General features: G+C 49.8%; 1 protein-coding gene and 1 pseudogene across 1 annotated transcript; one reads left to right on the top strand and one right to left on the bottom strand.

Moving 5' to 3' along the window:
- Positions 1-8545: 8545 nt before the first annotated feature.
- Positions 8546-9788, bottom strand: LOC125533025 (uncharacterized; annotated as a pseudogene).
- Positions 9789-17301: 7513 nt separating this feature from the next.
- On the top strand, positions 17302-18992 carry LOC125533024 (uncharacterized). Its single transcript, XM_087539841.1, has 2 exons — positions 17302-18297; positions 18389-18992. The coding sequence occupies exons 1-2, from the start codon at positions 17545-17547 to the stop codon at positions 18893-18895; spliced, it is 1260 nt and encodes a 419-aa protein (XP_087395967.1). The 5' UTR covers positions 17302-17544; the 3' UTR covers positions 18896-18992.
- Positions 18993-26217: the final 7225 nt, after the last annotated feature.

The following is a 26217-nucleotide window of genomic DNA, read 5'->3' as shown; positions in this document are numbered from 1 at the left end:
AGCCAACGAGGGGCCGCAGGGCCCCGTGGGGCAAAAAGGAATGTAGTCCGGACTGAGATGCCGGCACAAAGGTATAGTGCACCCTCTGTTTCCCTGGAGTTATTCTGTCAGGGCATATTAACGTTCGTGCTATCTTCAGAACGAAGAGACCTCGCCGGACTACATCCGGAGAGGTTGCCAATCGCGCCTCCACCAGCCAGGCTCCAACGTCTGGCCAGGAAGCGGAGGCGAGCACAAGGCGCGCACCGGACGCTCCTCTGACAGAGGATGCGGACAGGCTGTCTGCCACAAATTCTGAAGTGGAGAGTGCCATGAACCACAGGCGTCGCCGGACAATTCTACGCGACGCTTGTTTCTCCCAAGAGGCTTTAGATGCCTTTAATTCGGGAGAAGCATACCTCCATGCCGCTCAAAATGGTTTAGCCAGAGCCACGGAGCAGTATGTAGAAGATATACGGGTAAGAAAATTTTGGTTAAATATATATATATATATATATATATATATATATATATGCCAGTAGCCCCCGAGACTTGAAGCAGTTAGAGCAACTGATTTAAGGATCATTTAATATGCAGCTTCTTACAGATAAGAATACCGTGCTGTCCCAGGAGCTGGAAAAGTGCAAGGCCCAACTAGAGGCCGCACTAGCCGCAGCAGGGGAGCCCAAAGAGCCCCCCTCAGGTAAGATACATTTCGAAAGATTAGTATTGTGCGGTGTGGGTGCAAATCTGACAAATCATATTGCAGGTGGCGCCGGACTCGATCCGGACAAGCAACAACTCTTACGCCGGCTAAAGGCCGGTGAGAGTACGTTGACAAAGGTGAGGCGAGAGAAGAATGATCTTCAGGATGCCAACACCAAGCTGGACGTCGAACTTAAAGATGTTCGTGGCCAGCTTTCGGACTCCACAAAGGAGAATCAGCGACTTCGGCGTGGCATTTTTAGTAAGTTCTTGAACGAACTTTGAAAAAAGAGTTCGGCGAGGAAGTCGACTAACAGAGTAATGTCTGTAGGTATGCTCACAGGTCGTCCTGCAGAGGAGATGCCCGGTTCTACGGGTGACCTTCTTCCCGAACTCTTGCAACTGCACGAGCGAATTCGGCAGGCGATGCGGGGTATTGCCCAAGCCTTATGGCCTGCCCACTCCGTGCCCGAGGGCCTTGGAGAGCTTGCGGAGAAGCTGAAGGGAGCTCGGCGGCGCTTCCGGTTGTGGAAGATATCGGCCTGCCGACAAGGCGCTAGGGAGGCCTGGGCCATGGTGAAGACCCGTTTTACGAAGTCTGACCCAAACCACATGGCCGAGGTCGGACCAGTGGGGCCTGACGGGAAGGAGATCCCTGTAAGCTTAGTATACGGCCAAGTAGAGTTGGCCGCGAAGTATTCCCAGCAGGACTGTAAATTAGACAGCCTGTTAGATGGTATAGAAGAGGAATACAATCAGTCAGAATGACTGTGTAATTTTGAATTGACATGTGTAATGCCTTCTAGCCGGATTGTAGATCATTTGTCGTTGCCGACCTTTTTGCTTCAACCTCGGGACCTGACGGTCCGTAGTGTGTCCGAATACCCTAGCAGTTATATAAGAACTGGGGTATGCGTGGAGACCAGGCGTAGGGGTCATCAGTGCTTTATCAGACAAGTGCCCAACTAGTTATGTTATATTACATGGTTAGTAAGAAACATCTTCCAGAGAGAATAGTTCCGTTAAGGGTTCCTTTCGCTGGGAGGCATGCCCTAAGGTGCATGTCCGGACTGCGTGAAGAGACGCAGAAAAAAAAAGCATCTGGGGGCGCATAAAATGAGTAAAAAGATCATCTTTTATTTCACCGACCGAATATTCCCTTAAGAACGCTAGCTTTCGGCTTCACCCAGTCTGAGGTACACATTCGGCTGACCCGGCAGTAACAATTGCAGAGGTGCTCCCTTTACCGCCTAGCCGAACAATCGGGAACGTAGGGGTAAGCACAGGAGCCAGGCAACCCAGCTTGGCCAAAACTTAAGTCATATCGATGCATATAATGGTGAAGAAAAAGGTACATGCGGAAGTTTGACGCATGTGTTGGGCGTGAAGCCCGTATAAATAAGCTTATGTGAAAGAAGCCCCGGGGTATAATGAGCACGAGTGGCGCATCACTAGATGAGCCTTTAAGGGCTATAAAAGAAAAGAGGGGAAGGAGAGAAATGTAAGACAGAAAAATGCAAAAAATGGACAGAGGAAGGAGACGAACACAGGGTCCGGCGCTAGGCATAGAATCTTCGGAGACGGGTGGCGTTCCACGGGTTCGTCTCGAGTCGGTTATCCGACACATCTCGCAGGCGGTACGCCCCGCCAGTCAGGACTTGGTCGATTATGAATGGACCTTCCCACTTGGGCTTGAGTTTGTCCTTTTTCTTATCCGACAGGCGTAGAACTAGTTCGCCAACATTGTAATTTTTGGCCCGTACTTCTCTGCTTTGATATCTTCGGGCCTGCTGTTAATAAAATGCGGAACGGGCTTTTGCCACGTCACGCTCCTCCTCCAGGGCGTCCAAGTTGTCCTGCCGATCGAGCTCGGCTTCTCTTTCTTCGTACATGCGCACTCTATGTGAGTCATGAATTATGTCGCAGGGCAGAACTGCCTCTGCGCCGTACACCATAAAAAATGGTGTGTATCCGGTGGTGCGATTTGGCGTGGTCCGCAGCCCCCATAGCACGGAGTCGAGCTCCTCTACCCAGTGCGTGTTAGATTCATTGAGGGACCGCACCAGTATGGGTTTAATGCCGCTCATGATAAGACCATTTGCACGTTCGACCTGGCCGTTGGTTTGTGGGTGATAGACGGAAGCATAATCGAGCTTGATGCCCATGTTTTTGCACCAGAGTTTTACCTCGTCGGCGGTAAAGTTTGTACCGTTATCGGTTATGATGCTGTGGGGACGCCATAACGGTGTACAACCCCGGATATGAAGTCTATCACAGGTCTGAATTCAGCCGTTTTAACAGGCTTGGCTTCTATCCATTTGGTGAACTTATCCACCATGACCAGTAAGTATTTTTTCCTATCGGTCCCACCTTTAAGGGGTCCGACCATGTCAAGCCCCCAGACCGCAAAAGGCCAGGTGATGGGTATAGTTTGGAGTGCAGTGGGTGGCATATGGCTTTGGTTGGCAAAAAGTTGGCAACCAGCGCATCGTTGGACTAGGTCCTGAGCGTCTACCCGGGGCGTCGGCCAATAAAAGCCTGTACGGAAAGCCTTGCTAACAAGGGACCGAGCAGCGGCGTGGTGACCACCGAGTCTGGCATGAATTTCAGCCAGAAGGTTCCGCCCTTCCTCTTCGGAGATGCACCTTTGAAGGACTCCGGTAGTGCTTTTCTTATAAAGCTCTCCCTCATGGACTCTATAGGCTTTAGATCGCCGCACTATGCAGCGGGCCTCGTTTTGGTCCTCCGGGAGTTCCTGCCTAGTAAGGTAGGCTAGAAATGGTTCTGTCCACGGGGCGATAACCGCTATTATTACGTGGGCTGAAGGTGTAATTTCATTGGCAGAGCCTCCAATTGTGTCAGTTTGTTCGGCGTCGAGTGGTGCGGCTGGGTCCGGGCTGTTGTTTGCGGGTTCCCCCTCCCATGCTACGGATGGCTTGAACAATCTTTCCAAAAAGATGTTGGGGGGACTGCATCGCGTTTTGCTCCGATGCGTGCCAGGACGTCCGCTGCTTGATTGTTTTCTCGGGCTATATGGTGAAACTCCAGCCCTTCGAACCGAGCTGACATTTTTAGGACGGCGTTGCGGTAGGCTGCCATTTTTGGGTCCTTGGGGTCGAAGTCTCCATTTATTTGGGATATCGCGAGGTTTGAGTCCCCGCGTACCTCTAGGCACTGGATACCCATGGATACTGCTATCCGGAGACCATGTAGGAGGGCCTCATATTCGGCTGCATTGTTGGAATCCGTGTACATGATCTGGAGCACATATTGGACTGCGTCTCCTGTGGGGGACGTCAGGACGACGCCAGCCCCCAGTCCGGCCAACATTTTGGAGCCGTCGAAATGCATAATCCAGTTTGAATATGTGCCGTACTCTTTAGGGAGTTCGGCCTCCGTCCATTCTACGACGAAGTTGGCCAAAACTTGCGATTTGATAGCTCGACGTGGCTTATAGGTTATATCGAACGGGAGGAGCTCGATGGCCCATTTTGCGATCCGGCCCGTTGCATCGCGGTTGTTGATAATATCGTTAAGTCGTACTTCCGAGGCTACTGTTATGGAACACTCTTGAAAGTAGTGTCATAGCTTTCGGGATGCCATGAATACTGCGTATGCAATCTTTTGATAATGCGGGTACCGTGATTTTCATGGAGTGAGGACAGTGGACACATAGTAGACCGGCCTTTGAAGGGGGAGTTTGTGTCCGTCCGTTTCCCGTTCGACGACGAGCACTGCGCTGACAACTTGATGTGTTGCTGCAATGTACAATAGCATTGGTTCGCCGGTGTTCGACGCGGCCAGGACTGGGTTTGTTGCCAATATGGCTTTTATTTCATCGAGTCCGGCCGTGGCAGCATCCGTCCACTCGAAGTGTTCGGTGCGCCGAAGGAGGCGATAAAGGGGTAGTGCCTTTTCCCCCAAGCGGGAGATGAAGCGGCTTAAGCCGCCACGCATCCGGTTAATTTTTGTATTTGTTTGAGGTCCTTTGGGACATCCAATTGTGACAGAGCTCGGATCTTGGCTGGGTTTGCTTCAATTCCTCTGTCGGATACAATGAAGCCCAAGAGCTTTTCGGCTGGAACGCCGAAGACGCATTTTTCTGGATTGAGCTTGATGTCATATTGTCGGAGGTTATCGAATGTAAGCCTCAAGTCGTTTATTAGGGATTCGACACGTCTTGATTTGACGACCACATCATCCACATACGCCTCCACTGTTTTGCCGATCTGGTTTGCCAGACATGTCTGGATCATGCGCTGATATGTTGCGCCGGCGTTTTTCAGCCCGAAGGGCATTGTGTTGAAGCAGAATGGGCCGTATGGTGTGATGAATGTTGTTGCAGCTTGGTCTGATTCTGCCATCTTGATTTGATGGTAACCGGAGTATGCATCGAGGAAACACAACAAATCGTGTCCTGCGGTGGCATCGATAATTTGATCGATGCGGGGGAGGGGGAAGGGATCCTTTGGGCAAGCCTTGTTAAGGTCTTTAAAATCGACACACAGGCGCCAGGATTTGTCCTTCTTTGGTACCATCACCAGGTTTGCTAGCCAGTCCAGATGTTTTATGTCTCTGATGAATCCGGCCTCCAATAGCTTGGCTAGCTCCTCTCCCATAGCCTGTCTCTTGGGTTCGGAAAAACGCCGAAGGGCTTGTTTGACAGTTTTAAATCCTTTTAGGATATTTAAGCTGTGTTCGGCCAGCCTGCGTGGGATCCTTGGCATGTCTGAAGGGTGCCAGGCGAAGATGTCCCAGTTCTCTCGTAGGAACTCTCGCAGTGCGGCGTCTGCCTCAGGGATCAGTCGTGCCCCAATTGAAGCTGTTTTATTGGGGTCCGTTGGATGGACCTGGAATTTGACTATTTCGTCGGCTGGCTTGAAGGATGTGGATTTGGATCTCTTATCGAGTATCACATCATCCCTGTTAACCGTGGAGCGCAACGCAGTCAGTTCCTCGGCCGCTAAGGCTTCGGATAGCGCCTCAATGGCTAATGCGGCCGTCTTGTTTTCGGCGCGGAGTGCTATGTCCGGATCACTAGCTAGAGTGATAATTCCATTCGGCCCGGGCATCTTAAGCTTATGTACCCGTAATGGGGTATTGCTTGAAAGATTGTGAATGCTTCCCATCCTAGTAAAGCGTGATATCCGCTCTTAAACGGGGCCACCTGAAACGTGACTTCTTCGGACCTGTAATTATCCGGCGTGCCGAACACCACATCTAGTGTGATTTTTCCTGTGCAGCGCGCTTCCCGACGGGATTATTCCTCTAAAGGTTGTGCTACTTCGCTCGACGCGGTTCCAGTCTATTTCCATTTTTTGAAGGGTTTCCTCATAAATGAGGTTCAGTCCGCTGCCTCCATCCATGAGCACCTTGGTGAGGCGAAAGCCGTCCACTATGGGACTGAGGACCAATGCGGCTGGTGCTCGGGCTGTTCGGAATCTAGGTTCATCACTTGCGTTGAAGGTAATAGCAGTGTCGCTCCATGGATTTATTGTTGCAACTTGATAGACTTCGGCGAGGCTGTGGAGTGTTCTTTTTCGCATATTGTTTGATGTGAAAGTCTCGAAGACTGTGAGAACGGTACTGGTGTCCTCGGGCTGGCTTTTTGCAGCCTCCAAAATTAAGAGGTCCTCGCCAATTTTGGCCACCTGCCGGAGTATCCAACATGCTCTAAGGCCGTGAGTTGGTGTGGCGTCCTCTGTACTGTGAATTCTACAGGGTCCATCAAGCCACCTTTCCAGTACGGTTCCATGCCCTGTAGAGGGTTTTGGCTTTTTGGTGTTTATCCCGGGTGTCCTATGATGATGCACCCTCTTAGTTCGGACGGGATTACTATTCGAGGCCGGATTATCCCAAAACTTTATTTCGGTTTTCCAGGCGCTTTCCATCACACAGTATTTTTGTACTATGGACGCCAAGTCAGCGAAGCGTGTAATATCACGACGACTTATGGCGTTAAGGATTCCCTCATCCGTGCAATTACTGCAGAAGATTGATATTGCGTCTCCCTCGCGGCAATCCTTTATCCTGTTCATAACTAGGAGGAATCTGGCCCAGTAATGATGTACTGTTTCTTCGGGCTTTTGCCTGATTTGGGAGAGATCGCTTATGTTCGGGTGGGCGGGTGTCGTTGAATCTGAAACCTCACCCAATCCAAGATTCGGAGGCCGAAGAGTTTCCGAACTCTGAAGTTCGGATTCTTGGATGTTGTCCAACGAATCTAGCCCGTTGCCTGATCCTAAGCTCAGGTCTTGAGTTACATCCTCCTCTCCGCGGGTATCCGGCTTGGAGGGGTCGGGAATTCGGACGTAACTTGTCCTTAAAATAGTTGAAGGGTCGCCGCACTGCGCCTCTACCACGGCAACGTGGTGGGTGACTTGGGGAGAGTTAATTTCTCTTAGATCGGGTTTAAGCCCAACCTGGTCGTAATCCATAGCGACCCCAGGGCGGCGATGCGATCCAAGAGCTCATTTACGGAAGAGAGCTCCATCGGATCTAGCTGCTCGACAAGCTCCGAGCTGACGTGAAGGTTGCTTTCGATGACCCAAGAGGTCACCGTCGGCGCAACGGCCGAACAGGCGGTCATGAGAAAACCACCTAGCCGGAGGGTTTGGCCGACAGCCAAGGCTCCCTTAGTAACGGCGCCGTCTTTAAAGACGGGAAGAGGCATCCTTCCTGAATGCGACGACACAGAGGAACTCTCAATGAAAGCACCAATGTCGGTGTCAAAACCGACAGATCTCGGGTAGGGGGTCCCGAACTGTGCGTCAAGGCCGGATGGTAACAGGAGACAAGGGAACACGATGTTTACCCAGGTTCGGGCCCTCTCGATGGAGGTAATACCCTACTCCTTCTTGATTAATATTGATGATATGGGTAGTACAAGAGTAGATCTACCACGAGATCAAGGAGGCTAAACCCTAGAAGCTAGCCTATGGTATGATTGTTGTGTATGGAGTTGATTGCCTACGGACTACCACCCTCCGGTTTATATAGACACCGGATAGGGTTAGGGTTACACAGACTCGGTTACAATGGTAGGAGATCTTGGATATCCGCATTGCCAAGCTTGCCTTCCACGCCAAGGAAAGTCCCATCCGGACACGGGACGAAGTCTTCAATCTTGTATCTTCATAGTCCAGGAGTCCGGCTGAAGGTATAGTCCGGCTACCCGAACACCCCCTAATCCAGGACTCCCTCAGGAATCCTATTCCCTTTTTCCTTTCATCCTTCCTCTTTTCTTCTCCAATTTGACCAACCCATATGGGGAGGGGCACACCAGCCCCTTTGTGGCTGGTGTGTTTCCCCTCTTGGCCCATAAGGCCCATATAGCTTGTCGGGGGTTGCCCGGAACCCCTTCCGGTGACCCGATACGTATCCGGTACCCCCAGAACGCTTCCGGTGTCCAAATACTATCGTCCTATATATGAGTCTTTACCTCTCAACCATTTCGAGACTCCTCCTCATGTCAGTGATCTCATCCGGGACTCCGAACAACATTCGGTCACCAAATCACATAACTCATATAATACAAATCATCATCGAACGTTAAGCATGCGGACCCTACGGGTTCGAGAACTATGTAGACATGACCGAGACACCTCTCCAGTCAATAACCAATAGCGGAACCTAGATGTTCATATTGGTTCCCACATATTCTTTGAAGATCTTTATCAGTCGTACCGTAATGACAACATACGTTATTCCTGAAGGAAATATGCCCTAGAGAAAATGTCGCAGCGTTCGCCATGGAACAAAATGGACGCAACTGAGCAGCGGGATGAGCTTATTACTTTTACTAGAGATTGAGCTGCGGAGCAACGCATGACCAGATCATAACCAAATGGATGCAACTACACTAGCAAGGATCATATATTCGTATCTATCGTGGCCTGGCGCCATGATCGACAACCTTGGCCTGATCGCTGGAGCACCAGCGAGACGGAGCGCGCTGATTCCTGAGCTGCTGCACGTGGAGCCCCATGAACGAAGTGGCCGTCAGCCTGTTCGACGACACGGTCGGCAGCGTACGCGAGAGCCACGACTCCGATGGCGTCTTGGGCGACGGCAATGCGAGCACCATCTTGTCGTCACGGCGAGCCATGGTCCTCTCCTGCGAGGGAGGTAGCGGCGGCGGGAAGCCCTGGCCGACAGCGTTGAGCCTGCGGGGTGTCTTCCCGCCGACATTCGCCTTCGCCGTCGGCGGCCTGACGCACTTGGGATTGGGAGGCGGCAGCGGCGAGGCCGCACCGCCGTCGGCCCCGTCGAGGACCAGGAGCAGGCCAAGATGGGTGGCCTTGGGATGCACGGCGCCTCGGTCCGATCGCCGCAGCGAGCTGATGTACACCTCCTCCCAGATGCTTCCCTGCAGAGCACACCCAGAGTCAAGATCAAGACGTGCATGCATGGCTTGGCTAGTGATACTCCATGAGAACGTGAAGCAAGCTGCTGCTCACCGTGACCGTGCCAGCGTCGAGATCAGGGTGCTGCCCGACCCGCGGCAGGAGCGGGTTCGTCTCGCGCCGGCTGCTGCCGCAGCCGGACAGGAAGCGTCGCGCGCCTCGGCGGCGCCTCATCATGGACCGCGCCGGGTTCAGGAGCAGCAGGGCGCTCTTGGCGCACCGCGCGGGGAGCAGCCCGCACTTCCTTTTGGACGCGAAGCCCGCCGTGATGTGCACCTCCCACTCGTCGTCCTCCCCGTTGCCGTCCACGTCCTTTACATGGTTATGCTGCACGTGGACGTGGCTCGCCGGCAGGTGCTGGACAGGGAGGCGCCCCGGCAACCTGTCGCTGGTGGGGGTGCGCGTGTTGGCAGCAGCGGTGGCGGCCTTCCGGAAGACGCACTGCTCCTTGGCCGCCAGCAAGAAGCGGTCCATCATGACGCTGCTGTGGGGACTCGGGCTCGGGGCCGCCGACGCCGTCGCGCCGGCCGCGTCGCTGCAGCTCACGGTGTAGCAGCTGTCGGGGCGGGAGAGCGCGTCCGAGAAGCGCACCGCGGCCTCCTGGTCCGGCCCGGGCAGCGGTGGCGTGCCTACGCCCTTGGGGTGGCCGGGCCGGCGCTCCCACCCGAACGGCACGCCTCCGGGGCGGGGGGGTGGCATCGTCGCAGCGTTTACATGAATAAAACCTTATATGGTTACACACCCAATGAAAATGGTTCGTTGGATCTTGATCGTAGTGATACACATATTCATAATATTGAAACCAAAAGATGCAAAGTTAATAATGATAGTGCAACTTATTTGTGGCACTGCCGTTTAGGTCATATTGGTGTAAAGCACATGAAGAAACTCCATGCTGATGGACTTTTGGAATCACTTGATGCTTGTGAACCATGCCTCATGGGCAAGATGACTAAGACTCCGTTCTCTGGAACAATGGAGCGAGCAACTGACTTATTGGAAATAATACATACTGATGTATGCGGTCCGATGAGTGTTAAGGCTCACGGCAAGTATCATTATTTTCTGGCCTTCACAGATGATTTGAGCAGATATGGGTATATCTACTTAATGAAACACAAGTCTGAAACATTTGAAAAGTTCAAAGAATTTTAGAGTGAAGTGGAGAATCATCGTAACAAGAAAATAAAAGTTTCTACGATATGATCGCAGAGGTAAAATATTTGAGTTAAGAGTTTGGCCTTCAGTTAAAACAATGTGAAATAGTTTCACTACTCAAACCACCTGGAACACCACAGTGTAATGGTGTGTCCGAACGTCATAACCGTACTTTATGAGATATGGTGCGATCTACGATGTCTCTTACCGATCTACCACTATCGTTTTGGGGTTATGCATTAGAGACAGCTGCATTCACATTAAATAGGGCACCATCTAAATCCATTGAGACGACACCGTATGAACTATGGTTTGGCAAGAAACCTAAGCTATCGTTTCTTAAAGTTTGAGGTTGCAATGCTTATGTGAAAAAGTTTCAACATGATAAGCTCAAACCCAAATCGGAGAAGTGCGTCTTCATAGGATACCCAAAAGAAAATGTTGGGTACACCTTCTATCACAGATCCGAAGGCAAGATATTCGTTGCTGAGAATGGATCCTTTCTAGAGAAGGAGTTTCTCTCGAAAGAAGTGAGTGGGAGGAAAGTAGAACTTGATGAGGTAACTGTACCTGCTCCCTTATTGGAAAGTAGTTCGTCACAGAAATATGTTCCTGTGACTACTACACCAATTAGTGAGGAAGCTAATAATGATGATCATGTAACTTCAGATCAAGTTGCTACCGAACCTCGTAGGTAAACCAGAGTGAGATCCGCACCAGAGTGGTATGGTAATCCTATTCTGGAGGTCATGTTACTTGACCATGACGAGCCTACGAACTATGAGGAAGCGATGATGAGCCCAGATTCCACGAAATGGCTTGAGGCCATGAAATCTGAGATGAGATCCATGTATGAGAACAAAGTATGGACTTTGATTGACTTGCCCAATGATCGGCGAGCCATTGAGATTAAATGGATCTTCAAGAGGAAGACGGACGCTGATAGTAGTGTTACTATCTACAAAGCTAGAATTGTCGCAAAAAGGTTTTCGACAAGTTCAAGGTGTTGACTATGATGAGAGTTTCTCACTCGTATCTATGCTTAAGTCTGTCCAAATCATGTTAGTAATTGCCGCATTTTATGAAATCTGGCAAATGGATAAACAAAACTGCATTCCCTAATGGATTTATTAAAGAAGAGTTGTATATGATGCAACCAGAAGGTTTTGTCAATCCTAAAGGTACTAACAAAATATGCAAGCTCCAGCGATCCATCTATGGACTGGTGCAAGCATCTCAGAGTTGGAATATGCGCTTTGATAAGTTGATCAAAGCATATAGTTTTATATAGACTTGCGGTGAAGCCTGTATTTACAAGAAAGTGAGTGGGAGCACTACAGCATTTCTGATAAGTATATGTGAATGACATATTGTTGATCGGAGATAATGTAGAATTATTCTGCAAAGCATAAAGGAATGTTTTAAAGGGATTTTTCAAAGAAAGACCTCGGTGAAGCTGCTTACATATTGAGCATCAAGATCTATAGAAATAGATCAAGACGCTTGATAAGTTTTTCAATGAGTACATACCTTGACAAGATTTTGAAGTAGTTCAAAATGGAACAGTCAAATAAGGAGTTCTTGCCTGTGTTACAAGGTGTGAAGTTGAGTAAGACTCAAAACCCGACCACGGCAGAAGATAGAGAGAGAATGAAAGTCATTCCCTATGCCTCAGCCATAGGTTCTATAAAGTATGCCATGCTGTGTACCAGACCTATTGTATACCCTGCCCTGAGTTTGGCAAGGGAGTACAATAGTGATCTAGGAGTAGATCACTGGACATTGGTCAAAATTATCCTTAGTGGAATAAGGATATGTTTCTCGATTATGGAGGTGACAAAAGATTCGTCGTAAAGGATTACGTCGATGCAAGTTTTGACACTGATCCAGATGACTCAAAGTCTCAATCTGGATACATATTGAAAGTGGGAGCAATTAGCTAGAGTAGCTCCGTGCAGAGCATTGTTGACATAGAAATTTGCAAAATACATACAGATCTGAATGTAGCAGACCCGTTGACTAAACTTCCCTCACAAGCAAAACATGATCACACCTTAGTACTCTTTGGGTATTAATCACATAGCGATGTGAACTAGATTATTGACTCTAGTAAACCCTTTGGGTGTTGGTCACATGACGATGTGAACTATGGGTGTTAATCACATGGTGATGTGACCTATTGATGTTAAATCACATGGCGATGTGAACTATATTATTGACTCTAGTGCAAGTGGGAGACTGAAGGAAATATGCCCTAGAGGCAATAATAGAGTTATTATTTATTTCCATATATCATGATAAATGTTTATTATTCATGCTAGAATCGTATTAACCGAAAACATAATACATGTGTGAATACATAGACAAACAGAGTGTCACTAGTATGCCTCTACTTGACTAGCTCGTTGATCAAAGATGGTTATGTTTCCTAACCATAGACATGAGTTGTCATTTGATTAACGGGATCACATCATTAGGAGAATTATGTGATTGACTTGACCCATTCCGTTAGCTTAGCACTTGATTGTTTAGTTTGTTTCTATTGCTTTCTTCATGACTTATACATGTTCCTATGACTATGAGATTATGCAACTCCCGTTTACCGGAGGAACACTTTGTGTGCCACCAAACGTCACAACGTAACTGGGTGATTATAAAGGTGCTCTACAGGTGTCTCCGAAGGTACTTGTTGGGTTGGCGTATTTCGAGATTAGGATTTGTCACTCCGATTGTCGGAGAGGTATCTCTGGGCCCACTTGGTAATGCACATCACTATAAGCCTTGCAAGCATTGCAACTAATGAGTTAGTTGCGGGATGATGTATTACGGAATGAGTAAAGAGACTTGCCGGTAACGAGATTGAACTAGGTATTGAGATACCGACGATCGAATCCCGTGCAAGTAACATACCGATGACAAAGGGAACAACGTATGTTGTTATGCGGTCTGACCGATAAAGATCTTTGTAGAATATGTAGGAGCCAATATGGGCATCCAGGTCCCGCTATTGGTTATTGACTAGAGAGGTGTCTCGGTCATGTCTACATAGTTCTCGAACCCGTAGGGTCCGCATGCTTAACGTTCGTTGACGATATAGTATTATATGAGTTATGTATGTTGGTGACCGAATGTTGTTCGGAGTACCGGATGAGATCACGGACATGACGAGGAGCTCCGGAATGGTCCGGAGGTAAAGATTCATATATTGGATGATATGGTTTGGCCAAGGGGTCAGGCCCATGAGGCTATAAGTCGGTGCAAAAGGAGTTTTGCGGAGACCAGGGGGCAAACGCCGGAGACCCTGGCGTCTGGGCCAGACGCCAAGGATTGTGGCGTTTGGTCCTAGAGTCCGAGTGGGACTCTTGGCTTTTGGGCAAAACCGACTTTGAGGAGGCTTTTGCTCCAAGTTTCGACCCCAGGGCTCAACATATAAATAGAGGGGCAGGGCTAGCACCAAAGACACATCAAGAAACACCAAGCCGTGTGCCGGCAACCCCGTCCCCTCTAGTTTATCCTCCGTCATAGTTTTCGTAGTGATTAGGCGAAGCCTTGCGGAGATTGTTCTTCACCAACACCGTCACCACGCCGTCGTGCTGCCGGAACTCATCTACTACTTCGCCCCTCTTGCTGGATCAAGAAGGCGAGGATGTCACCGAGCCGAACGTGTGCAGAACTCCAAGGTGTCGTGCTTTCGGTACTTGGATCGGTCGGACGTGAAGACGTACGACTACATCAACCGCGTTGAACGTGAAGACGTACGACTACATCAACCGCGTTGATATAACGCTTCCGCGAACGGTCTACGAGGGTACGTAGAAAACACTCTCCCCTCTCATTGCTATGCATCTCCATGATCCTGCGTGTGCGTAGGAAATTTTTGAAATTACTGTTGGGGAACGTAGCAGAAATTCAAAATTTTCTACGCATCACCAAGATCAATCTATGGAGTAATCTAGCAACGAGGGGAAGGAGAGTGCATCTACATACCCTTGTAGATCACTAAGCGGAAGCGTTCAAGTGAACGGGGTTGATGGAGTCGTACTCATCGTGATCCAAATCACCGATGATCCTAGTGCCGAACGAACGGCACCTCCGCGTTCAACACACGTACAGCCCGGTGACGTCTCCTACGCCTTGATCCAGCAAGGGGAGAAGGAGAGGTTGGGGAAGACTCCATCCAGCAGCAGCACGACGGTGTGGTGGTGGTGGAGGAGCGTGGTACTCCAGCAGGGCTTCGCCAAGCACCGCAAGAGACGAGGAGGGGGAGGGGGAGGGCTGCGCCAAGAAGGAGATGTTCTCGTGTCTATGGCAGCCCAAAACCTCAAGTATATATAGGGGGAGGGGAGGGGCTACGCCCCCACCTAGGTTTCCACCCCTAGGGGTGGCGGCTAGCCCTAGATCCCATCTAGGGGGGCGGCCAAGGGGGGGAGAGGGGGGCACACCACTAGGTAGGCCCATCTGAGCCTAGGGTTTGCCCCCTTTCACTCTCCCTTGCGCCTTGGGCCTTGGTGGGGGGGCGCACCAGCCCACCCGGGGCTGGTCCCCTCCCACACTTGGCCCATGCAGCCCTCTGGGGCTGGTGGCCCCACTTGGTGGACCACCGGGACCCTCCCGGTGGTCCCGGTACATTACCGATAAACCCGAAACTTTTCCGGCGACCAAAACAGGACTTCCCATATATAAATCTTTACCTCCGGACCATTTCGGAACTCCTCGTGACGTCCGAGATCTCATCCGGGACTCCAAACAACATTCGGTAACCACGCATATCTATTCCCTATAACCCTGGCGTCATCGAACCTTAAGTGTGTAGACCCTACGGGTTCGGGAGTCATGCAGACATGGCCGAGATAACTCTCCGGCCAATAACCAACAGCGGGATCTGGATACCCATGTTGGCTCCCACATGTTCCACGATGATCTCATCGGATGAACCACGATGTCGAGGATTCAATCAATCCCGTATACAATTCCCTTTGTCTAGTGGTACGATACTTGCCCGAGATTCGATCATCGGTATCCCGATACCTTGTTCAATCTTGTTACCGGCAAGTCTCTTTACTCGTTCCGTAACACATCATCCCGTGATCAACTCCTTGGTCACATTGTGCACATTATGATGATGTCCTACCGAGTGGGCCCAGAGATACCTCTCCGTTTACACGGAGTGACAAATCCCAGTCTCGATTCGTGCCAACCCAACAGACACTTTCGGAGATACCTGTAGTGTACCTTTATAGCCACCCAGTTACGTTGTGACATTTGGCACACCCAAAGTATTCCTACGGTATCCGGGAGTTGCACAATCTCATGGTCTAAGGAAATGATACTTGACATTAGAAAAGCTTTAGCATACGAACTACACGACCTTTGTGCTAGGCTTAGGATTGGGTCTTGTCCATCACATCATTCTCCTAATGATGTGATCCCGTTATCAACGACATCCAATGTCCATGGTCAGGAAACCGTAACCATCTATTGATCAACGAGCCAGTCAACTAGAGGCTTACTAGGGACATGGTGTTGTCTATGTATCCACACATGTATCTGAGTTTCCTATCAATACAATTCTAGCATGGATAATAAATGATTATCATGAACAAGGAAATATAATAATAACCAATTTATTATTGCCTCTAGGGCATATTTCCAACAATTACTACGTTCCCCAACAATTCCTTTTGTCATAGGTATGTTACTTGCCCGAGATTTGATCGTCGGTATCTTCATACCTGGTTCAATCTCGTTACCGGCAAGTCTCTTTACTCGTTCCGTAATGCATCATCCCGCAACTAACTCATTAGTCACATTGCTTGCAAGGCTTATTGTGATGTGCATTACCGAGAGGGCCTAGAGATACCTCTCTGATACTCGGAGTGACAAATCCTAATATCGATCTATGCCAACCCAACAAACACCTTCGAAGATACCTGTAGAGCATCTTTATAATCACCCAGTTACGTTGTGACATTTGATAGCACACAAGGCATTCCTTCGGTATCCGGGAGTTGCATAATCTCATAGTCAAAGGATTATGTATATGACATGAAGAAAGCTATAGCAATAAAACTGAACGATCATTATGCTAAGCTAATGGATGGGTCTTGTCCATCACATCATTCTCCTAATGATGTGATCTCGTTCATCAAATGACAACACATGTATATGGTTAGGAAACTTAACCATCTTTGATTAACGAGCTAGTCTAGTAGAGGCTTACTAGGGACACGGTGTCTTGTCTATGTATCCACGCATGTATCAAGTTTCTGGTTAATATAATTCTAGTATGAATAATAAACATTTATCATGATATAAGGAGATATTTCTACACGCGAGCAAAATGAGCGGACGACGGGACCTGACAGGTGCGTGCCCCCGCACTCGCGTGCCCCTGCGAATTTTTGCATTGTTCCCTACTTGTATGTATTATTAGTGGTAGATATTTCTACAACAGAATACAAGAATGATCGTAGTATTAAGTTTGTGTTGGTCTGGTCCAGAGGTGTAAATTGGCACTTGAATGCAAAACAACAAGCTAGTGAGCGAGACAGAATACAGATCAGAGTCGTTGGCCGCATAGATGCACCCAGCATTACAGCTTAAATGCAAAAAACCAAGACCACCTAATTTAAAGCGCCACTCCCCCAGTCTAGTGGTGCTGGACTATAGTACTACTAGCCGAGGGCCCGAGGCACATATCACACCAGGAGAGTAGAATGGACAGTGTCGATCGACGGTGCTCTCTCTCGCTCCCGGCGACGACGAAAACGACGTGTCTCGATGCAAGCTGCATGGTATCCTATCACGAGTCACGACCATGTATGATTGACCATGACCGTGCGTCTACCCAAGTACTAACGGTACTGTCCGGCCGACAAAATGGACAATGTCACCCACCGGTTGTTACGACAACCTCACATCAAGTACGTATATACCATCGAAATTGGGGTGCAAGTTCCCAGAGAATTTACCAGCCAGCCTAGGAGGACGCCGGATCGTCCAAGTACTTTCCCCTTTCAGCATGCATCCAGCGACAGCCGACGACGAGCAAACCAAATCGACCACGTACAGCGGCACAAGGTGAACAGTGTTATTACCCCCTGCGTGCTGGATCATGTGGCCACGTCCGTGCATTGCCGGCATTATCACAACGATCTACTCCACTTGATTGAGCAGGTCCATCCATCCAACGGGTTGCGTTTTATTTTATTAAGGGCCAGATCGGTGGTTAGAGTGGCTCATTGGCGATCGATCGAGGTCGCTCACACTATCACGCAGCTAGAGCTAGTGCTCGGCCATGGCCGAGGCGAGCAAGCGCATCGACCTCGCCGCGCCGCTGCTCTCCGTGCGGCGCCACGGCGGGTTGGGCCTGGGCGGCGCGTTGCGGTACGGCGAACGCTGCGACGATGCCACCCCCCGCCCCGGAGGCGTGCCGTTCGGGTGGGAGCGCCGGCCCGGCCACCCCAAGGGCGTAGGCACGCCACCGCTGCCCGGGCCGGACCAGGAGGCCGCGGTGCGCTTCTCGGACGCGCTCTCCCGCCCCGACAGCTGCTACACCGTGAGCTGCAGCGACGCGGCCGGCGCGACGGCGTCGGCGGCCCCGAGCCCGAGCCCCCGCGGCAGCGTCATGATGGACCGCTTCTTGCTGGCGGCCAAGGAGCAGTGCGTCTTCCGGAAGGCCGCCACCGCTGCTGCCAACACGCGCACCCCCACCAGCGACAGGTTGCCGGGGCGCCTCCCTGTCCAGCACCTGCCGGCGAGCCACGTCCACGTGCAGCGTAACCATGTAAAGGACGCGGACGGCAACGGGGAGGACGACGAGTGGGAGGTGCACAGCACGGCGGGCTTCGCGTCCAAAAGGAAGTGCGGGCTGCTCCCCGCGCGGTGCGCCAAGAGCGCCCTGCTGCTCCTGAACCCGGCGCGGTCCACGATGAGGCGCCGCCGAGGCGCGCGACGCTTCCTGTCCGGCTGCGGCAGCAGCCGGCGCGAGACGAACCCGCTCCTGCCGCGGGTCGGGCAGCACCCTGATCTCGACGCTGGCACGGTCACGGTGAGCAGCAGCTTGTTTCACGTTCTCATGGAGTATCACTAGCCAAGCCATGCATGCACGTCTTGATCTTGACTCTGGGTGTGCTCTGCAGGGAAGCAGCTGGGAGGAGGTGTACATCAGCTCGCTGCGGCGATCGGACCGAGGCGCCGTGCATCCCAAGGCCACCCATCTCGGCCTGCTCCTGGTCCTCGACGGGGCCGACGGCGGTGCGGCCTCGCCGCTGCCGCCTCCCAATCCCAAGTGCGTCAGGCCGCCGACGGCGAAGGCGAACGTCGGCGGGAAGACACCCCGCAGGCTCAACGCCGTCGGCCAGGGCTTCCCGCCGCCGCTACCTCCCTCGCAGGAGAGGACCATGGCTCGCCGTGACGACAAGATGGTGCTCGCATTGCCGTCGCCCAAGACGCCGTCGGAGTCGTGGCTCTCGCGTACGCTGCCGACCGTGTCGTCGAACAGGCTGACGGCCACTTCGTTCATGGGGCTCCACGTGCAGCAGCTCAGGAATCAGCGCGCTCCGTCTCGCTGGTGCTCCAGCGATCAGGCCAAGGTTGTCGATCATGGCGCCAGGCCACGGCAGATACGAATATATGATCCTTGCTAGTGTAGTTGCATCCATTTGGTTATGATCTGGTCATGCGTTGCTCCACAGCTCAATCTCTAGTAAAAGTAATAAGCTCATCCTGCTGCTCAGTTGCGTCCATTTTGTTCCATGGCGGTGAATTGTGGGTGTTCTCCATTGGCGCCATCGTTTGCAGCTCCAGAAGTGCGCCTAGTTCAGTGTATAGGTCTGCAGATGTAATACTGCATTTCTCAGTCGATACTTGTTTTACCTCGGCTTAGGTACATCAAGTCACAATGACCACAAAAGGGTTACATTGCCCGTAAAGCGGCATTGGAGGAAGGTAATCATAATGACATGTACAAGGGTTACATGGTTCATTATGATTTATCAATGCAGATTTGCAGCCCGAAACCATGTCTAGATTCTTTCTATCTATCTACCTTGAGGAGTAAAACGGCACTGGAGGAAGGCGCACCACACTCGCCCAAAGAAATGGAGTGCCATTTACAAACAGCATTCACCACCACAGAGTCAAATCCACATCCATCTTCAGAGGAGAAAGGAGACAGCAGAGATTGCGAGTACATAGTACATACTACTCTCTCCGTCCACGAATAAGTGTACATCTACCTTTTGTCCTAAGGCAAAGTTTTCAATATTTGACCAACTTTATAGAAAAGAGTAGTGACATATATGACATCAAATTGGTATATTATGAAAGTACATTTCAAAACGGATCCAATGATACTAATTTAGTGTTATAAATGCTGCTACTTTTCCTTATAAAGTTGGTCAAAATTCTAAAACTTTGACTTAGGATAAAAGGTGGAAGTACACTTATTCGCGGACGGAGGGAATACAATGTATCACTCCTTTCTCCCGAATTAACAGAGCATAAGAGTTCAGGATGCTCATCAACCACCCTGCTCACAAGTACACAACACACGATGACATCAACTGTCACACGATAAAATCATGACGCAGATCTCCTAGCACTTTCTTCAATACATGACGTAACCAAAGGACATGATGAATTTGTTACTCCCTGATCCAAATTAACTGACGCAGCATTACTACAACTTTAGTATCAAACTGAGAGATGGGATGTTCATTAATTCACTTTGCATCACATCGAAACGGTAATAAGATTGTTTGGAACAACACGTCAGCAATGAAGACGAGGCTAACATGAAGGAGCATGGTGCCTGATTCCAATGCTTGATGATCACATATTCTGCTAGTGACCTCAACTGAAACTTGATAAAAAAAAGGGGGTCTACTTTGTAATCCAGTAGTCATGAATAATCCACCAACCAGGTAACAAAACCGAAGTTACAGAATGTTTAGACCTCACCTCAGCTTTCGAACACCTGAATCACTTCATGGGTATACATCATCAGAGTCATAAGAGATGGTATGTTCGGTGTGTGCCCGTGTCTGAATATTCGAGCAGCCAGTAGAAACTTCCCTTTATCCATTAGGGCTGTCAAAAGACTTATGCGATGGTTGTGAGGTTTCTTGTGGGTCCGATGATCATGGCCGCCGCCTCTCTGGTTTTTGGGATTCGCGGGGTTCTTCTGCACATCCCCATTGTTCAAGTACGTACACCCCAATTTGGAGACTTCTTTGCACATCGCTGTTGTTCTACACATAGCAAGTATAATCAACTGAAGAAAATCAGATCAAGAGTTGAGTAACGTGATGAATTCGCATTGCATGCTGCTCTTCCGCAAGGGGTCGTACCATTCGTCTTTGCCAAAGAGTACAATGTCTATCCTAACATTCTCAGCACAACGTATGATCTCTTAACATACCTCTAGCTTTCTTGGTGTACCACTATTACCAATATTAGCCAAGAAAAGCTTTCAAAAACCATATCAAGCAATTGCTGGCAGTGCTCCATTGCAGGATCCCCCCCCCCCCCCCCCCCTATTTCACCTACTTTATTCAACAAGAATGTGTAATGATTGAACTGCTGGACAAGGTTGTACAGGATCCGAGTCAATAAGTAGTGTATTACAAATGCAGAAGGCCTTCTGTTCAAATTCCAGATTGAATAGTTCTTCAAGTATTACATGACATCCGTTGTTGCCACCGCTCCTTTGGTAGTACTATCTAAACTAAGTGTGACACTTTTAAGCGAGGCTTTGCCTTTCAATATGATCTGTGTAAATGCATAGTGTATTCAAATGAACAAAATCTTATGTTCAGAATTCAGACTGAACTGTTCTTTGTCGCATGATCCCAGCGTTCATGAGTTCAAAAAAAGCATGACCACACTTCAGTGACGTTTAGTGGTAGCTTGATGCGGAGCATCCCATGATCATCCCCATGGACCTACCATCGTCGCATCAAGAGCCAAGAGGACCCGTGACACGAGCACGAGCCAGAGCTCTCGAGAACGAGGTGACTTCTTTCCTTAGTGATATCACATATGATCCACTCGAGACATGGTTACTACCTAAGTCCGATATGCTATGCATGATCAGGTGTCAAGAGGAGCCTCCTGAAGATGCACGTGAAGACGGACAAGCCGCCAAGTCCACGGATGAAGAGAACCAACGGAAACGGGCAAGTTCACCTTTCAGGCCCCGGACATCCGGCCCCTGGAGATGTCACCACAGCAGCCGCAGCCCAGCCAGAAAAGACTACAGGGCCCGGACATTCGGCCCCGCGCCCCGGACATCCGGCCTTCCCCGAAGCCCCGGAAATTCGGCCCTCTGCCCGGAAATCCGGCCTCGTCTATCCAGAGCCCGCAGAAGTCTTCACCGCCAGCCCGGACATCCGGCTCCCCAGCCCGGACATCCGGCCACTCCTGAAGCCCCGGACATCCGGCCCGACGCCCGGACATCCGGCCTCGCCTGTTTGTGAACAGTGAAGGGCCGAAGCCCATGTACCCTCTCGCCCCCCCTAGACTATATATACTTCATCCCCTTCCTCTTTCTAGGGGTAGCGTTTGTTTAGCTCATATGTGAGATAGAGCTTCGCTCATCCATACAGATCTCCTCCTCGAGAGAGACTGTGGCCCCTCTTCGGAGAAGATCGACTTGGATTCAAGACCCCCCTCTTGGGCGGCCCCATCAAGACCTCCTTCTAGGAGAAGAACCGGTTACTTTGTATCATCCTTTGTTGACCTTGGATCATCGTGTACCTCTGTGTTATTTGGATCTAGCGCATGTGTAATCGAATCTTGTTGGTTTGAGTGATTCTCTCGTGTTTCCCCTCGTGTATCCCCTGGTGGTCCTCGTGTTTCTCTTTGGGATCCGCTCCTTTCGTGAAAGATCGGCCATCTAGGGTTCCACCCTACATCATCTTGGTATCATGAGCCACGTTGGTCACGATTTCGGAGCCCCCTCTTTTTGTTTTCTAGCTTGATTTTGTTGTTTTTCGTCCTAATCCGAAAATTGCCCCACAAAAATAGCCCCAAAAAATTTTGTGATTTGTTGGTGTGATGAAGTTTTGTTGGATTTGATTCGCGGATTTCGTGTGTTGCAGGTAGATCTAGCATTCCCCCATCTTTTCCCCAAATTCCATCCACAAAATCCCCCGAATTTTGCCCCGGATTTGACCTCTCCACGCGGTTTTCTTCGAATTGGTCCACGGATCCAGCGCCCGGACATCCGGCCCGACCAGCCCGGACATCTGGCACCCCAGACATCCGGCCATCACCCCCGGACATCCGGCCCCTGGCAGCAAAACAACCCATCCACCATACGTTTCCCGCCTAACTCTCGCCAAATTTCGTCCCGGTGCCCACATCCACTTCTGCATACCCCCACCACTCTCGCATAGCACCACCCTAGCCTTTCCCGCTACTAACTTCGACAATTTTGCCAAATTTTGCTTTGAGAATTTGAGTTGCGGTACCATATCCTTTTATGTTTCGGCTATCTCGGTACGGTTCGACATCGACATTACCGCTGCTCATTTTCGCCACGGACGCGTCATCAACAACGACCACCTCGACTATGACTTGGTTTTCGTGCCACCATTTTTAACACCATACCGGAAGCAAGACCGGTAACCTCATCTTGGTATTGGACATATCATTCTTGCCATTACATTGATAGCCATCATAGCCTTACTTTTGCGTCACTTACCCATCGAGACTAGCCCTTGAGTATTGCCGGCAACGTGACTTGTGCACATTAGTGTTCATACTTCCCATAGCATACATACCATCATCGTGTTGCATCTCTTGGTATCATCACTTGTGTCACAAAGTTGTTGTCGCATACACAATTGCTCTCTTGCTTCGTGAAGCATTGCATGAGAAAAGAGCTCAAACATCAAAGAGCCAAACAAGCTTTTAAGCAAAAGAGGAAAGACAAGCAAAGAGCAAGAACCATAGCATCATACAACATTAAGATTGTCATACTCGATAATCTTGGATCAATGCATAGGAACATCATACATATAGCATACTTGGGATAGAAGTCGTTGCATTTTTGCTTAGTAGGTTGTGCACAAGTTCGTATCCACCTATTGTGCAATCGTGCTAGCGTCTCTCTAGTGTTGTGCAACAAGAGCATCTTGGTGAATTCCACATTTTGGCTCATCCTTGGTTGCATAACCCCATCTTATCTATTTGCGTGTGTGTTTCCGTGTACCATATCTTGCTTTTGGTCTACTTGTTGCATTTGCAAATTCGTGAATCTTTTCCAGCATTATTGAGTCTCACTTACAATTGCATCAAATTTTGTGCCACCATCCTAACCGAGCTCCACCATAAGCTTTTACTTGTGTAGGTGTGAGAACCGACAAGAATTGGTACCAATTGTGCTATTTCCTTGTTACACATTGGAATCATCTTTGATCCATTGTCAACATCGGTCAAGGTACATTTGATATTGGTTCTTCCCTTTCTTCCACTCACACTTGTCTTGGAATGATGGATAGGCCAAGTACTTCTACCAACCCGCTCTTCATGGAGCAAGACGACGACATGAACTCCTTCGTCACCAAGAGTCACCTCTTTGGTGCACAACGTGCTTTGCATCAAGAGCAACAAGCTATGAGTGAACGCATCGACAACCTTGCCGCCGACTTGCGAATTTCCGAGCAACGTACAAGGGACTACTTCGACCACAAGCTCGACGATCACAAGCAAGAGAATGACACAAGGATGGACGAGATTCGCGCTTTGTTGCTCAACCGCTCTTCTTCCACTTCAAGAAGGAGCCGTTCAAGTCACCATTCCGACTTCACCCTCTCCGGCTCAAGTACACCGACATCGAACACTCTTCGTCGAGCCGCGTGCAACGAGCGTCAAGCAAACCTCAATCCACTTCGAGACACCGACTCGCAAGAACATTGACGAAGTCAAGCCGAAGAAGCCTTTGCGCTAGCTAGAGAACGGCAACGCCAACGTCAACAAGAACAAGAGGAGCGAGCGCGACAACATCAAGATGCACAAGACACCGAGGCGGAACGCCAAGAACAACAACTCCGTGAAGCTCAAGCACTTGAAGCGCAACGTGCCCTTCATGAATCAAGTCGTGCCGTAGCCGACCGAGGCCGACAAGCTCGACTACATCAAGAAGCACTTCGCGATGAAGCTCAAGAAAGACTTTTCCAAAGACATGTGCATCAACAAGCTCCTCGTCAAGATAGACAAGCTCCTCGTCAAGATAGACAAGCTCCCCCTCAAGCGAGACAAGAACATCAAGTCCATCGAGAGCAAGAAGACAATGGACCCAATCTTCGCCAAGAGCACCACGAGTTGAACAATCATCTACAACATGGGCGTCATCATCCCCGACCCCAACACAATGAAGAGCAACGCTACGGCAAGCTCAAGTTCACCATGCCCAAGTTCAATGGAAGCAATGACCCCGAAGAGTACATCTCATGGGCATTGAAGGTTGACAAAATCTTCCGCTTGCACAACTACGAAGAAGAGAAGAAGATCGCGATGGCATCCCTTGAGTTCCAAGACTATGTCCTCATTTGGTGGGAACAAGTCATTGAGCGCCGCGAGGCAAGAGGTGATCCACCCATCACTACTTGGGCACAAATGAAGGATGTCATGAGAGCACGATTCGTGCCTACCTACTACAACCGCGACCTCTTCAAGAAACTTCAACAACTCAAGCAAGGAACCAATAGCGTTGAAGATTACTACAAGGAAATGGAGATTGCCATGATACGAGCCAATGTCAAAGAAGATGATGAGCAAACTATGGCAAGGTTCTTGAATGGACTCAACCATCCTATCAAGAAGATCGCCGACTTCCAACCATACTCGAACCTCATCGAGCTAGTGCATCAATCTACCAAAGGAGAACGGCAAGTACAAGATGACTTCAAGTATGCCAAGTTCTCATCCAAGTCCTATGGCCTCTCCAACAATCAAGCTTCGACGACTCCAACACCTTCTACCTCAACCAAGCCTTCTACAAGCAACGGCGACAAGTCAAGTTACAAGAAAGCTTCGACAAGCTCAAGTTGTCCTCCTACTACAAGCGACTTCAAGAAAGCTCCATCATCATCTACTCCACCCGATGAGACCATCAAGACAAGTTCTATCAAATGCTTCACATGCGGAGGCCGAGGCCACAAGTCCTTCGAGTGCACAAACAAGTGCACCATGATCCTCAACGACGAAGGAACCTATGACTCCATGAGTGAAGGAGAAATGGAAGCTCTTGAGCAAGTGGCCATGCACCGACAAGTGAACAATGACGATGAAGATGACCAAGTCTTTTGCGATGAAGATTCAAGTCCCGCTCTTGTTGTCTCCAAGGTCTTGACCCTTCAACATCAACAAGACGAAGATCAAAGATGCCATATCTTCCACACAAAGGCCGGCATCAATGGACGTTCCGTCAAGGTCATCATCGATGGAGGTAGTTGCCACAACTTAGCAAGTGAAGAACTATGCTCCAAGCTCCAATTGGTCAAGATGAAGCACCCTCACCCCTACAAGGTTCAATGGCTAAGCAACACCGGGACCATACAAGTCGAGCATAGAGTACAAGTCTCTTTCAAGATCGACGCCTATGAAGACACATTGGAATGTGATGTCCTTCCGATGACCGTTTTCCACCTCCTCCTTGGACGGCCATGGCAATTTGACCGTGGTGCCATTCACAATGGGCGTACAAATCACTATAGCTTCAAGATGAAAGGGAAAGAGTTCGTGCTACGTCTTATGTCTCCAAGCCAAGTGCTCGCCGACAAGCAAGCCACCCATCGTGGAGAAAATAGTGAGAGAGCGACCCACCAAAAAGAGAGTGAGCGCCACAAGCCCAAATTGAGTGCCTCCACGATGAGCGACAAGAAAAACTTAGTTCTCTTTGCCACCAAACGTGAGATGAGAGAAGTGTGTGAGAACCCATCAAGTGTCCTACACTATGTCC

Source organism: Triticum urartu, chromosome 1A, assembly GCF_056163025.1.
Source record: "Triticum urartu cultivar PI428250 chromosome 1A, HENAU_Tu73, whole genome shotgun sequence".
NCBI lineage: Eukaryota > Viridiplantae > Streptophyta > Magnoliopsida > Poales > Poaceae > Triticum > Triticum urartu.
Note: the sequence above shows the minus strand (reverse complement) of the source record. Positions and strands in the feature narration are given on the sequence as shown.